Source organism: Caloenas nicobarica, chromosome 3 (assembly GCF_036013445.1).
Source record: "Caloenas nicobarica isolate bCalNic1 chromosome 3, bCalNic1.hap1, whole genome shotgun sequence".
NCBI lineage: Eukaryota > Metazoa > Chordata > Aves > Columbiformes > Columbidae > Caloenas > Caloenas nicobarica.
The window spans coordinates 37,263,502-37,279,633 of record NC_088247.1 but is presented as its reverse complement, the minus strand read 5'-3'; the positions used below and the strand labels follow the sequence as shown (position 1 = coordinate 37,279,633).

Below are 16,132 nucleotides of genomic sequence, written 5' to 3'. Positions count from 1 at the left end.
TATTGTTGAATCTTAAAAGCCTTTCACACCGAGCTATTTTATCCTTCAGAGTGGAGGAAATTAACAGAAAGCCCAAGCTTATCCAAACTTAAATCAATTCAAACCAAATATTATTACACTGCAAGATAACAGTGACACCTAAATACCTTTAGTATACAAGTAAAGATGATAGCTTAATATTCTATTAAGCAAATACAGCAGCTCACCAGGGAAGGTTTGTCATAATTAGGGGATTTGTGGAACAGCAGCTTCCAGTCTTACTAATCCACGCAGCCACACATCTAAGTGTCTTTTCTTTGAAAACATTTCAGTTTCTTATCACATTAAGAAAATGACCACTTCCCAGAAGCCTGAAACAACAAAGAACCTCACTAGGTTCAGAATACTTCAGCTAGGTATTATTTTCCAGACAAATGCTTGCAAAAGGCAGTTTTCACAGGTCTTAATATACACTGTCTGAACCTCGGGGCTGCTGGTGTTTATTTCTGGTACTTTAGGAGCTAATAGGCGATTAGTGGGGTTGATATGGAGAGAAAGAGAAGGCACAGGAGAGCAGGTGACATAGTCCTTCGAGGCTAAGCTTTAAGGGCTATTTTAGTCCTTCGACAAGCCGATCTCTTGGTGGCATTTTTGGAACTAGGTGGGTGGCAGACAGACACCAAATGTTCAGCTGCTGGAAATCTCTAGGTAATGAGAGGTCATATCCCTACCTAAAGCACTGTTTAGGAAAATAAATAAATTAAATAAATCTGCCTGTCCACCTTTGAGAGTTTCAGAGTGTTGAGGTTTCCTTTCCATAGTACCTATCTGGCTGGGTTTTGTTTTCTGTACACGGAACACCAGTTTAAACTATCTTAATTTCCAGGTATGAAAAAAAAAAAACCAACAGGGGACACGTGCTGACTCCAAAAAGGTTGCTTTGCCTGGTGGACAATGAGACCTGCTTGTCAAGCGCTGCCAGCACAGAGCAGCAAAGGTGATGTGCTCTAAGTGTGCTGTAGGTGAGCGATCTGCACCGATCTGAAATGGCCCCAAACAGTGCTGGGGTTGTGGCAGTGGAGAAGGAGATCTTAGATTTCTCTGACTTCCCCATCCCTTGGCTCTGCATTAACAGCATCAGTACAAACAGTGTGGGACCAAGGTCTGTGTCTCCATGAGCAAGAGGATGACAAGAGAGACAGCTACGTTAAATCAACAAATACGTGAACTTGCTTCACACAGAGAACTGATTTGTAATAGCCAACCTGTTCCCTGTCCCCCCGGGTTGATAGCAGTTAACAGGTCCCAGAGTTTTCATTATTACATGTGAACCTGAGTTCTGGGGGTTTTATTCCTTCGTTGGCCAAAGACAGAAAAGATTATCCATATGCCCCCATCCACCTTTTTTCCATTCATTGAGAGAAAATGGCTCCCTACACATTCACCTGCGCAGTCCATGGATCCAGTGGAGCAGAGCTCATACTGGCCACAATTCTGTGCAAGGATCTGATTTTGTCCCCTTAGCTTTTAAGAACTGATGCTCAATTCCCTGTGCAGGAATGTAGGACTGAACCTCATAGCACAGTTTCGAAGAAAATAAAAAATATGGAGCAGAATAACTTACGATGAAATTATAATGAGAAAAAAAGCCTGAGGAAAAAAGGTAATAGGGATAAATTTCACACTCCAGCTCTCCTGTCCAAATGTACACTGTAACTACCTTTAGCCTCCTGAAAATGCCATAGAAACACCATTAACAAGCTGCCTGGTTCCCAGGAATACTGTTTATAGCAGACACAAAGTCAGGAAAACTGTGGAATACATTATTGGTTAAAAAGTTAAATCAAACTCCTGGCAAATAAATTAATAACGGTCATTCCAAATTTTATTTCTAAAAATGAAGGCTAGCATATGGCAAAGCAAGTGATCCATCAACAAGTAATGACCTTTCAAGCCAGAAGACAATCTTGTCCAGCACCTAACTGCTTAATGAAATTATTACCTCAGCAGCATGATTACGACAAGCCTTTTGCCAGGAGTCATAAGTCAAGTGGACCCTGCCCAACAAGCTTGAACTCTGGTGCTTACAGCTCCACCGGTCTATTTCAGTGCAAGAAGCCATGTATGTGTGTGCTGAACGCCTTCAGCCCACCACGGGGGTCTGAGCCACTGGAGCAATCACAGAATCACAGAAACACAGAATGGTTTGGGTTGGAAAAGACCTTTAAAGGTCTCTGCAATGAGCAGGGACATCTGCAGCTAGATCAGGTTGCTCAGAGCCCTGTCCAGCCTGGCCTTGAATGTCTCCAGGGATGGGGCATCTACCACCTCTCTGGACAACCTGTTCCAGTGTTTCACTACCAGTGCAAACTGGTATCAAATTAGCATTAGCTACCATGCACATATGCACCTGCTGCTATGCCCCACACCTGTCCCGGGGAAGACAGACCTGGAGTTACCAGAGAAGTGCCGGCAGCTACATGCAGGTAAAGAACAGGTTGGAGGGACTGTTCTCATACGCCTCCACACGAGGAGTGGGCACCACGTTCCTCAGCTGCAGCCTTCGCTGGTGTGGGACACGCTTAGCGAGGAGCTTCAAAAAGGGAGTGCTCCCAGCCTCTAACAGAGACATATCTCGGCACTGGGGGTAGAGCGGCTTTTTCAAAGCAGAGCAGCTTTGAAAACATTTTGACTGATTTTCCTAAGAAGATGCACAAATCTTTTTTTCCACCACTTCACTTCAGAGGGGACTCCAACCCAAAATAAGCATCTTGCACTGGAAGCAGGGAGGCATGATCCTCAGCCAAGTGGGTGTTCCAGGTTCCCACCACTCCAATAACAGATCATTTTTAAATCAACCCCCCAAATACCTGAAGACCTCCCAGTTGCACTAAACACAATAGTTTGACCCTTTTTCAGCCAGTAGGACAAAATGTGATGTTATGACTAGATGTATTTTAGGGAGAAATCTCCCGTGGCAATCTTAAAGCTACCTTACTTTCCGAAGAAAATGTGGAAAATTGCGAACCTATTACTTCAGATCTTACGCCGTTCTGTACCAAAAAATGTAATTGCACTTGCCATACTGCTCCTTTTTCGGATACTTATCTGTATCTGCAGAGAAATGATGTTCGCCTAAATTAGCTTTTTAAGATAAACACACATGCATGTGCTGTTTATTGTGCTTTAAAAAAAACAAAAAAAAAAAGGGAAGGAAAAAGAAAAGAAAAAAAAGTTGAGCACAGAGAAAATTCTTCAAACTGCATTTGGAGAGTGACCTAAGATGTGGGAAAGTTGTCTACTGCTTATGTTATTTTTTCACCCACTTTTGAGTGCTTTGAGGCTACATTTCCCCTGAGTTATGACAGATATTGCCACCCACCTTAGTTCTTCCTGCCTCTGCCCTAACAGAACCTCTTTGTTGTTTTATCTAATCAGATTCAGAGGCCCTGCTAGAGTTGGCTCTTCCAGACTGTTCAAAGTGGTTATATTTCTTATTTCCCAGGCTTCAGAAGAACTAAAAATAACCAAGTGAAAATCTGAAATGCAAAGCTAATGTTCTTGCCAGTGTTAAGCAGATATGTTGTCAGGATTAATGAGAGATTTTACAGATCTGAAAAATTTGAATAAATCGGAACACTTAATTTTTCTTTGCGGAGTTTTTTGAGTTTAATCTTTCCTAAGTCACTAAGAATTTCTAATAAAAATATTTACCTTAATTTTTTCAGAACTGAAGATACGTGGTATGTCTTCATGCAAAGAGAAAAATTCATTATAAAACTTTCTATATACAAAGGAGAATATTCATGGCAGATGAGGGTTTGCAGTTCAAACGACTTTGGGGTGAAAGCGATCCAAGTTGTTTCTTCAGTCCCCATGGAGAGCGGGAGTCATAGGTGCACTGCCCAATACCAAATACTGAGAATTTTCACTGGAAAAGGACTTATAGTAGGCAAAAGGCAGCATTGTCAGGCTAGTTTAAATGTGCTATGGTTGGTCACCCAGCCCTGTTTGTATCTATCTTTGCACAATGATTTTTTCAGGATTTATCAAAAGCAACAGCTTGTGACAGGAGGGATCTTGCGTCACTGGCTGGATTATGCACTAGAGCAATGTTTCCCTACAAGTTTGTAGAGAATCAGGGAACAGAAGAAAAAGCAGTGTTAAATGTTGGCAAATGCACTTCTTTGAAGTTGAGAGAGCAAGAAGCAGCTGTAATTGCTGACTGCAAATATCCACCCTCTTGCAGGAACTTCTAACTGCTCACATTTGCTGGTGGTAGCAGCTTTCCCTGTGATGGGAAAGGGGTTACACCTGCAGCCAGTAATTACAGCTACTTCGCGCTGCCCCCTCTTTCAGGGTAATCGGAAAGTTGGCAGCAGAGGGCACAGCATTAAGGCCATTAAGCATTTACACAAATGAGCCAAAGGGAGAATCCGTTTTGAAGAAGTCTGAGAAATGGTGCATGTCAGCTAACCTCCAGAAACTGGGAAATGGTCAGCCCAGCTTCTAAACCTGTAGGTCAGTTCAAGGGACACAATCATGAAGCAGAAATAAGATTAGCAACTGGTCTAAGCCTTTGGAACAATTTGAAATACAACGCAGAATTTATTTCTCAGCCCGTGGAGAAGCTGCATGATGGAAAAGACACTGGGTGAGATGCTGAGCTGAGTTCATGCTCACTACTGTAACGCAGTCGACCATAAACCTGGCCCTTAGGATATCAGGACTACGGTTAATCAGTGGCAGAACAAAAGAAGACCTGCAGTGAAACAAAAGTGAAAGTATTAAAAAAAAATCCTTTAAGTTATAGTTAGGTGAACTACTTCATAACTAATCCTAATTTAACAATACCAGACTACTGTTGTCTCTCATATGAAATACACTTTCATATAATTTTTCAGTTTTCTGCACAACTTGTACTTTTATGGAAGGCTTTTCCTTTTTCTGATGTATATACTGAAAAGGATTTTTATTGCATAGTCATGTAAGGAAGTATTATCACAATGGGCATGCACAGAGAATGCAGTTTTAACTTCTTAATTCACCACTGTTTGTTTGCTTTTCATTCAGTATGAAACTGTTAACCTTTAAAAAAAACATAACCAAGAATATAGCTAAATATTTATTATCATAATCTCATGTTTCACATATTTGCAAGTTCAGTACTGAAACACTATCTAATGCAATGCCTCAGCCAAAGTGGATGTGGCAGACGTTTTGTTTCTTTTTTATTTGATGTCTTTTTCCCTATTGACATTTATGGATGATACGAATCTGAAATTACACATGCAAAAACAAAGGTATAGATATTTTATACCTTTTAATTTTACCATTAATTCTTTGGAATTATTTTACCCATCCATGAAGCCTTATATTTTAGCAAGCTGAAGAAAAAAACTGTGTTGTGTACAGATGCCACACATTTAAATGAGAAGCCAATGACTACAGCAGCAAAATCTGGTTTCATAAAAGTCAAAGGCTTCCCACTCAACTCAGCAGAGCCAGCATTCTACTTTATAATTTGGGGCTCTGTCCAGCAGGACCTATTTCAGAATTTGTGACTACCCTTCTGCTTTATTAGCATCATCATCCAAATTGCCACATTCCTGGCTGAAATTCATGGCTAGTCCTGCTGTTTTTTAAGCTCCGCTGTTAAGAGCTCTTGAGAAAAATGCTCTGACTGGTTGGCATTAGAAGGAAATGAAAACCTTTCAAGTGGCTATTGTGCATGTCATTTGAATGCACTGGATGACATTTCAACACCAGGCAATGCCTCCTCTCCACCACAGTCATCAAGAGTGGTTTGGGTTTTTTTTCTTCCCATATGAGCATGGAGGTTTCCAACAGCATTGATCCCTCTGCACATTTTTCTATACTTTGTAAAAGCCTCTTTCTTTGAACATATTTCTGCAAACAGAAAGGCTTCAATGTGCTACAGTTTTTTAGCAGCTTGCAGGACTGAGCCATTGATGTGATTATTTTATTATATATGAAGTAAGTCTCATGATCAATGAATGATGTCACGGCTATTGCTTTGAAGTTAACAGCAAAATTTGCATTGGCTTAAATCTGAGCAGGATCAAGGCATGCAGCATCAGAGTGACAACTCTTAATTAGTTTCCATATTTCTCTTCAAATTCTCATGCCTCGTTCCATGCTATTTCATGAGAGGAGAGCAAAGAGCAAAAGCTGGAAATTTATGTTTTCATCAGCAGTAGGCTGTCACGCTTAACAAATTGTTCTAGTATATTAGTTTATGTGGGCGTCCTGTCCTTGATCAGCTCCCACATTTCCCATAGACAGCAGCAGAAGTTGCACACAAAGGCAGAATAAATAACCCATACTTTGCAAATGGAAATATAATACCCCATCTGCGGACAAAAGGCCAGACTGAAATAAGTGTTGCAGCACCTTCAGCAAATTCCTACAGAGTTGGGTGGAAAATACAGAGCCCGTATTTCTTTGCTTCTTTCAATTTAAACTATAATTTATACTTAGATTAAAAAAATCTGGGATACATAAAGGCCATATTGGAAGCACAGTCTTTATCTCTCTGACAGGAAATGAGAGACAGCGATAGGATTTTAACCAGTTTTTCACTTATGATGAGTATCCAACACTCGTCGAAGAAACCTTCCTTTCATAATATTTTCATCCCAAGTCTGCTCAATGGAGCATCAAAGTGCATGCGTGTGCGAACAATGTTCATTTGTGTTCTTAAGTGAGCTTGTTTTATTTTGCCATTTACTAAATGCCGGCGTAAAAATTCCTAGAGCAACGTGACTCTCACAACAAACACGACTGACAGACCCTGGCTGGAGAGCACATGCAAGCACAGACTGCAATTGTTCTGTGGTTATTTGAGAGACAGCAGCCAGGGAAACAGGGGTCATTAATTTCTCTGCATATTTTAAACATTTCCAGGGATGTGCTAAAATGTATTAAAAGCACAACAACCGACATCTGAGGCAGAAGCATTAGGAAAGCTTTAGGGGAGGATTTCTGCGTAGGAGCGAGAAGGGACAGTTTGGGTTTGACCTCAGTTCCAGAAGGACAGGGAACTGCTGGAGAGAGTCCAGCGCAGGGCAACGAAGATGATGAAGGGAGTGGAGCATCTCCCTTAAGAGGAAAGGCTGAGGGAGCTGGGGCTCTTTAGCTTGGAGAAGAGGAGACTGAGGGGTGACCTCATTAATGTTTATAAATATATAAAGGGTGAGTGTCACGAGGATGGAGCCAGGCTCTTCTCGGTGACAAGAAGTGATAAGACAAGGGGCAATGGGTATAAACTGGAACACGGGAGGTTCCATTTAAATTTGAGAAGAAACTTCTTCTCAGTGAGGGTGACGGAACACTGGAACAGGCTGCCCAGGGAGGTTGTGGAGTCTCCTTCTCTGGAGACATTCAAAACCCGCCTGGACGCCTTCCTGTGTAACCTCATCTGGGCGTTCCTGCTCTGGCGGGGGGATTGGACTAGATGATCTTTCGAGGTCCCTTCCAATCTCTGACATTCTGTGATTCTGTGACCTTGGCATTAGGGAAAGTAACGTACATTTAACTCTTTCCATCTTGCTTTTGCAAAAGACGAGGCGAAGGGCGGCAGCAGCAGCGCACCCTCCACAGCGCCGACAGAGCAGCTGTGGCTGCAGGTGGTACCAGCGTTATCCCCGCGGGCCCGGCGGACAGAACCCGGCCGCTCTGCCCGGGCCCGGCACCGCCGCCCAACGGGGAAGCACAACTCCGTGCTACCGCCCCGCTCCGCCCGCAGAGCGCCGGCACGGGGCGGGCAGCGAGCTCCGAACGGGCAGCGGGGGAACCGCGTCCCGCCCCGCCGCAGCCCCGAGCCCGCCCCTGCACGGGGGGGTGCAGCAGCGCCTTAAGCCGGCACCGGCCCCCCCGGCTGAGGAGGCAGGTGCGCGGGCAGGCCTCGGCGGGCGGCGGCGGCCGCGTTACCCGGCGGGACCCGTCACGGAGGGAGCGGCGGCGCTGCCGGGCCCCCCTCCCGGGCCGCTCTTCCCGGGACGGGCTCCGCCGGCGCTGCCCACCCGCCGGCCACCAGGCGGCGCCGCTCTCGCACGGCCGGGCGCGCGCGCCGCCGCCTCACGTGACCGCGCGGCGACTCCCGCCTCCAGCGGCGCGGGCCGGGCCCAGGCGGGGCGGCCTTTGCCACGGGAGTAATGGCGGCCGGAGGCCGTTATCTCCCGTCACGTGCCTCCCACGCGCGCGGGCGGCGGGAGAGGAAAGCCGGTGGGTTGGGCGCAATCACGTGACGCACCTACCCCTCTCCCCCCCCCCCCCCGCGGTCAGTTTTGGCGGGCAGTACGGTGGCCGGGAGGGTTTCCCAGGCAACCGCGCCGCCAGCCAGGGAGGCGGCCCTGGCCGGGAGAGGCCCGACGCGACCCAGGTACGCTCCCGGCGCCCCGAGGCGGGGCAGCGCTCGGCTCCCGGCCGCTTCATGTCCTGTCCCCCGCCGCACGCCGGAGCGTTCCCTTCGGGCCCCGCCCGCCCGCTGGGGCTGCGCTTCTCCCGCCAGGCCCAGAGCCCCCGCGCTGCCAGGGCCGCCCCCCGCGGCAGACCCCGCTGGGCCCAGGCCGGGGCGGGAGGAGAAGGGCTGTCGGCCCCAGCGCTGCTGCCCGGCCCTGCGTGTGCTGCCGGGGAAGCCGGAGGAGGGTCAGCTCCCGGCTGGTCCTGGAGCTCGGATGATCAGAAGGTCACATACAACGTGTTAGGCCGTACAAGCTTCACTTCATCCCTCAGGTTCAGCCAGACCTTCCCAAAACTTCTGCTTTCCACGCTGTGCTATGGCAAATATCCCAGCAAGTGGCTTCTTTGCTTTACAGCTTGCTGAGTCATTCGTGAGCCTCCAGTTCTAAAGCTGTGGCTGTAAAGTATATTTCCGAAGGATAATGTTTGTCTATAATCTACGGTTATGGAAAGTCTCTGACGTATTTTTTTGTCTTCTTGAAAATAAAGTTTTATATCATTAGCTTTTATAAAAGCTGTAATTATAAGGTGGACAGAAGTATGGATAATGTCAGAAGAATCGATTTGTTTTTCTGGCAAGGCTGGAATTAAACTATTCTCCACTTGCTTAAGTAGTTGGCACAGCTGGCAAACTGTTAAAGCATCTAGTGGTCAGCATGTAGTGTTCTTTGATGTAAAAGTATAAAAGGATACTGGATTATGTGTGTCGTGAGAGGTAACGTTCTTAATCTTCTTACCATGTTTTCAGAGATACTGTCCAAGTGCTTACATAAGAATACCTTATTCAATTCAAAGTCTGGGCAGTCTCCTATCATTTTTTTTTAACTGCCAAAGCCAAGTGTCGGGTGGTCTATGGATGAATAAGGAGTGAAAGCAGGAAGCAGTTGTCACAACTCGCCTGTCAAAATCAATTTACTAGGTAGGTAACAGTCCGGTGTACTGAGAGGGCTCCATATTGGGAGGTTTTACTTAATGGTAAAAGCATTTCTCCAAATGTTTAGCCCTTTTATGTTTACATAGCACTTTTCAGCCTGGAAGGTGCTACGGTAGTTTAATACTGCTGTACATATGCAGTTTTGAAGGTAGCCATATGCGTTGAGCAGTCTGATATACAAAAGCTTTGTGGCATTTGCAGTGTGGGGCGTATTTTATACCTGAGAAGTCAACACAGACTTTTGGGAATGGGAGGAGGGCAAGTGACATTTGCTTTCTGTGTCAGGGCAGATCAACCCAAATGTCATCTTCTAATCTTAGAGACTTTCATGCATTTATTGTTTACTGAGTCCTGAGCACAAGAGAGGCAATGGGATAAAGCTCATAGTGCTAGATGTCTCCAGTTTTGGAGAAGCATAGAGAAGAATTAAAAGCCCCTAAAATGGATGGGAGGTATTACTGCAGTGGATTCTTGTTTGATAGTTGACAAAATGCTTAAATGTGGGTAGCAAAGAGAGCTGTCTTTTGAAGAAAAATGTAAAGATGGTGAAGAGAATCATATTTTGTTTATCCCTCAAAGTTTAAATACTGAAACTGTTGGTTTGGAAATGAGTATTGTGATTATGAGGAATGTGGGTAATCCAGATGTGTTTGCATTGATTGTCTCATTCAGTAAATAATTTGGATTAGGGGTGGAAAGAATGAAATTGGGCATCTCGAGGTTTGTTTGGTTTTTTTTGCTTATACATCTCTATGAAAGCAGCAGATCACTAGGCTACCTCTGATTTCAGAATGCTTTTAATTAACTGTATTTTTATTTTAAATCTTAGTTTTTAAACTCAGCTGTTTGGAAGGTGGTCTCCAGTTGCAAATCATGGCTCATCGATTTTCAAAAGAAGAATTAGATGAGCAGTTTGAAGAGTTTCTGAAAGAGGTATGCTTCAGAGCAAGGTCACGTCCCTTTTCTCTATTAAAATGCGGGAGGAAATTGTGTGTGGAAGAATATGAAATGGAAGATGCAGCTGTGCTTTTATCACATAATTCACTTAGCTGTCTTATGTGTGCCTTCGCAAGGTCTTAACTTCATTGCTAAAACTAATTCGTACCATTTTGCTGTATTGAAATCAGGAGAACAGTTTTGTGAGTAAATATTTTGTCGACTGCTAGGTTGTATCTTCAGAAAGAGCACTTGCTGCTTGATTTTTGTTTCAACTTAATTGTGTATGTTATTTAGTAGCAGAAGCTTCAAATTGATGTATACTTGAAAATGAGATAAAAACCTTTTCCTGTATGTAGGCAGAAGCAACATTTTAACCGTTTCCTTATTTTTCTGTGCAATACCTAATTTCACTGTATTCTATTTTAAAATTATTGTATTAATCCTAACAAAATGAAGTATGTTGTAGTGATTAGAAAATTTTAATTTGATTCCTTTTATTCCTCATGGTGCTTGGTGATTCTGAATACAGACAAAACCATGCAAGTCTGTGGATTATGACTTCAGCTAACAATTATCAGATGTGGTCAAAAGGCCCTAACTTGTTATAGTTTTTTCACTGTGTATAAGCCTGTAATTTCAGAATTTGTGCTCTGGATTATCAAGACACACAGTGTGGTAACCATAAGATAGAAATACTGCATACATAAGGCCTTTTCTAGATTCTCTTACTGTGTACCAGCGTAGCTAATGATGGCAGAGAATATTCTTGTGGTCTCTGTTATAGGTAATATATACTTGAAGATTTTTGGATGTAGAGGCTGTGCTACAATTTTCACTCATGCTAGATTGTATAAAATTTGCACTTTGTACTGTGTAGTAAAGGTCTGTAGTAACCAGAGGCTTCTTTTTCAAGAAGATTTTAGCTTTCCCAGGTAGGTCCGCAACTCTGCCTCGACCATGCAGCTTGTGAGGTGTTTTTACAGATACAGAATAAATGTAACTTCACTGAGCAATACTAAATTGAGAGAACAGAAAACTAAAATGCCATCTGAAAATTAAGATTCACCAATAACTTAAAGGTAGATTTTGGTGTTTAATTTAGTGATGTAATCGAGTTAATATTATTTAATTAACTGAAATTATTAATTTTAGTAAAAATAGAAAATTAGGCTCTACATTTCTGTCAAAAATTCTTTCCTTACTGTTGTTATGAAGGGAGTTGCTCTGGGAGGAGAAAGGAAATTTATTCTTTCATTTGTTTTGTGCACCTGACAAAACTCTGCATATGATTGCTTCTAGCATTTCGTTCTGCTTTTGACATGCTCTTCTTGCTCCTCGACTATTGCCCACATTGAGAATGCTTGAGTTAGAATAATTCAAAACAGCGATTTTGATTTTTTTTTTTTCCTAAGTGGTATTTGGCATGTTACAGAGAATGTAACTTTTAACAACTCATGTCTTAGTTGTTTTTTATCGTTTCAAACTAAAAGTGTTTATAAACTTGCTTAAACACATATACTGCCAATCTAGTCATTAAAAATATGCATTGTTTTATGTTTGGCCAGCTTGGTACAAACCCAAATAACAATGACACTGTTACTTTATATGCATGCATCTTCTGTTATGTCCCTCCCTTTGCTTTTGTTTTTTATAAAAACTCTGCAGCCTTTTAATGTTAGAAAGATGAGAAACTTGTGTACTCCTTTGTTTGAAATTGCTGTGTAGGTGGTTTGTGTTGAAAGTATAACAACAGTGTGGGGAATAGCAAAAACTGTTTCTTAGTAGTTTGACGAAGGTTTAATATTGTTTAAGCAAATCTTTCTGAAAAGAAATGGAGCAGGATGTTGTTTTCCTTTTACATAACTCATAGTGAAACTGCCTTGGGGTGGGGGGTTGTGTGTATATTTGTGATTAAAACATACAAATTTCAAAGGAAGGCTGTGTATATAGTTGGATGTTGCGGGTCTAATATAAGGATTAAACTAAGGTCCTTTGGCTTATGCAGCTATCAGTGAAGAGGATTTTCTAGGCTTTTATTATTATACAGAAGAAAACACAAATGTGTAATAACGATTACTGCATGTAGGGCAGGTCTTTTAATGATCCCTCCGCCCAGTCACGCATATTCCCAACCCTTTTCCAGAGTGGCCTGTTGTCATCCATGATTCTTCTCTTCCTCCACCATTGTCTACGTCCCTGTGACCCTTCCACTCCCCACCACCGGTATCTTGCTGTAGTGTCCTTCCTCTAGTGTCATTTTAATTTCCCTTAAGCATCATCTATCATATTGATACAGCTCTTAGGTTTTCAGAGTGTTGGCTGTGAAGTTCCCTTGAGACATGCAACATGAGGAGCTCTTTCTAATACACAGTGCTTCAATTAATTGCTTTTTTGATGACACTTCAAGCAAAGCAAAATTATCAAAAAGCCATTGTCTGCTTCTAGTCTTCTATGTTGACTTTTGTTCTACTTGATATTCATGGGCAGCTGAGAGGAAGACTTTCAAAAGGAGAGACTACCATCTTTATTAGAAAATCTGTAGAATAGTATCTGGAAAAGTGACACTGCATATTAAATGATGTTTGAAAAACATTTTTAATTTTTTACTAAGAGAACAAATATATGAAATATTATTTTGTACTAAAAGTATAATTTGGCTTAGACTTGTTTTATTGAAAAAGGCTTGTTTTGTGAAATAATTGGGACAACTGGTCATGAAAGTCTGAGTATTTTACATCCAGTCCTGTATTATGTACTACTTTCTTAAGTTCATTCATGTGTATAGGAAGTGGTAAGCTGATTATGTGCCATGTAGTTGTCCCAGTTCTTAAAACTGGCTCTTTTGGCTTTTATTTACATTGAGATTAAACAACTGGTACTGTTTGTTTGGGGTTTTTTGTTTGGTTGGTTTTGGGTTTTTGTTTGTTTGGTTTGTTGGTTTGGTTTGGTTTTGGTTTTGTTGGTGTTTGTTTGTTGTTTTTTGTTGTTTTTTTTTTTTTTTTTAAATCTGTGATCCTGAAAGGATGACTGGCTGTTTTATAGAGGAGGAGAAGGAAGAAATCAGTGCCACTTACTGGTGCTGAAAAGCCATTACTGGTCCAAAAAGTTTGTTGGTTTATTTATTTTTTCAGAACAAGAAAAAAATCTGTAAGTTTCACTGTTGAGACAACCGACACGTTGGGAAAACTGCACTGGTATTTTTGTGTCGGCATTTCTTTCCCAGCTGCTGCAACTTTACTGTCTGCCGTTGACAAGATGGCTGGACATTGAAAGTTTCCAGAACTTGAGAACAACCTGTGGGAGCTTCAGTTTCTTTAGTTACAGTACTCTGAGGAGTATGAGCATCATTGAAGTTCTGCTTGAAGCATAGAGGATACTGTGAGTCATAAATGAAAAGGCTAGTGATAACAGAGCTTGCGTCAAGTACCTGTCAGTACTTCTCGCTGGCAGGAGGCAGCCTGACCTTTGGGGACAATGGCACTAGGACTTGCACTGTGACCAGTGTAAGGAAGTTATTTATAGGACATTTATTAAGAATGTAAAGCTGGTTTGTTCAGTGTCACTGAGCCAACTTAAAGAAATTGCCATACGTCCTGTTGTCTAGCAGTTTCATAATTTATTAAAATTGTGTTTTAATAAAGTGCAAGGCTCAGAGCACTCAAATTTTCTTTCTGAGAATGTATGACAGGCATTTAGTTTTCTCAAGTGAAACTGCAATCTCTAAAGATGTTACTGCTCAGAGATATTAATAAGAATACTATTTACTTGTAATTATTTTTTCTTTAAAGGTAGTTTTGGATAATTTGCATTCGATTTATGCATGTTCTTGTTAGGGCCATATAAATTGAAGCATTAGATATATAGTAAAGGTAGGCTTTTGTGGTTGTGCTTTTTATGCAATAGGAGTCAGGCAGCGGACTGAAGAGGCTTGTTTTAATAAAACATCCTCTTGTGTTTTACATATTAAGTACCCACAATCCTGTTGCCTCTAGTATTCTGTTTATACTATTCCAGTTTCTTATTTGTGACTATTAGAAAAGTGAAGCTTTTGAAATTTTCTCGTATGATGCTTTTCATATGTGAATTCTTTGTTTCTTATGCTTTATGACTTCTGCTAACTCTATTCACTGTGTTCTCTAAGACACTTTAGGACAATTGGTTTCAACAATTATGGCTAAAAAAACAGATAAAAATAAAAAGTATGCTGCTCTCCTTAACCCCATGTTTACTGTGTTTAAGCACAAAGAATACGTAACACATAAGATTGCAGTGCACTAGCTTAGTGCAGTAAAAATATGCATTGTTTTATGTTTTGCCAGCTTGATACAAACCCAAATAACAATGACATTATCTTCTCTGTTACTTTATACACATGCATCTTCTTGTATGTCTCTCCATTTGCTTCTTGTTCAACGTCTGGACAGCTAATTGTGGCTCTGAGCCTGCTGTAAGCCACAAAGAGCTTTAGTAAAGGAAAAGAGCAGAGATTAGGTTTTTTTAAAAAACAAACAAACAAAAAAGCTGCATCACTTTAAAAAAGTGCTATTGTCTTTTGAAGTATCTGTAGGTCTTTTCCTTCCTGTTACTCTTCAGTAACTTGAATTCATAGGATGTTCATACTCATAGACTGTTTTTCTCCATTGATTTAAGCCACCAGTCAAAAATGTTCTGGATGACTAACACAGATGAAATCTTGATACACAGAGTTGGGTAGGAATGGCTCTGGCATTTCTATTAATTTCCATGAAAAAAAAGTATAAACCTGAAATCTGATTTGCTGGGAGCTAGAATATTGCTTGTGAAGGTTTATTTTTAGAATATTAACAATGTTGTTCATGCACAAAACAAGGCCAAGACAAAACTGTTTCTGCCCTACTTCATTATCTTCAGGGATGTATTCAGGATTTTGGTTCTTATATGTTGTAACTAATTGAAAAAGAGCTGATTATACCGTTCATTTGAACATATACTCTACTAAGCAGTTAACTTTGAACATATCCAGATTCTGGCAGCAGGATTATTATAGTATGCAGTATTATGCCACATTAATATAGTTATTGTTCATTACTCAACTTTGTCACTCATATACGAAAAAGGCAGACTGTGGGGAGTAAAGAGAGACATCTGAACTCAGAAGTCCAGAATTGTGCGGCATAAAAGACAGTTAAACAGTGTGAAAATGTAAAAACTGTCATTAATCCTGTATGCCATTGTCTCAGTCTCTTTCAGATGATTCACTTGGAAATCCAAAGAAAAAACCCAGCATTCTTGAGACATTGGGACAACCCAGGAAAAAAGAAACGAAGAAAAAGGATTCTGTGCCATGGTGGATATCTGAGGAAGATTTGGATGATGGTGGTAAATAATGTAGTTTTGCATTTTTTTGGCCACAGGAGGTCAGGCTAGTTCTTTCTCATACTTCATATAGGCCTGGTTTCAGATTAAGTAGATGCCACTCAAATGCTTTAGAACATTACAATGCAAGTTCATAAAGTATAAAATGCAAATGTAATTCTATTATTTTTAATTGGATCGTATTCAAGCTGTAAGCAAGATTTCTGCTGTTTTTCTGTAGATTTCAAGTTATTAAAACTTGTAAATAGTAAGCGCATAATAAAGAATAAGATAATTAGAAAATGTAACTTAGGAATTCTGCTGAGATGTTCATAGGTGTGGTTTTTAACCAACCTGTTCCTTATACTGACTTTTAATACATTTCTCTTTTCAAAACTAAGAGGAAAAAGACCAATGTGTATAATCTTATGCAAATGGCAACATTTGTAATAGGTTGGGGAA

The 16,132-nt window shown here is 41.4% G+C and overlaps 1 protein-coding gene across 4 annotated transcripts in view; it reads left to right on the top strand.

The window, feature by feature from the left end:
- The first annotated feature begins 8,137 nt into the window (after positions 1 to 8,137).
- CEP162 (centrosomal protein 162) overlaps positions 8,138 to 16,132 on the top strand; it is a 51,647-nt gene continuing 43,652 nt past the window's right edge. For 2 of the 4 annotated variants that reach the window (XR_010605902.1, XM_065630690.1), the window contains exons 1-4: positions 8,236 to 8,383; positions 9,212 to 9,382; positions 10,227 to 10,330; positions 15,556 to 15,694. Coding sequence is in view for 3 of the 4 variants with exons in the window: in XM_065630690.1 (XP_065486762.1) it covers positions 10,271 to 10,330; positions 15,556 to 15,694 (199 nt within the window). In the remaining variant the exon portion in view is untranslated. The other 2 variants (XM_065630691.1, XM_065630692.1) reach the window with 2 other exon arrangements.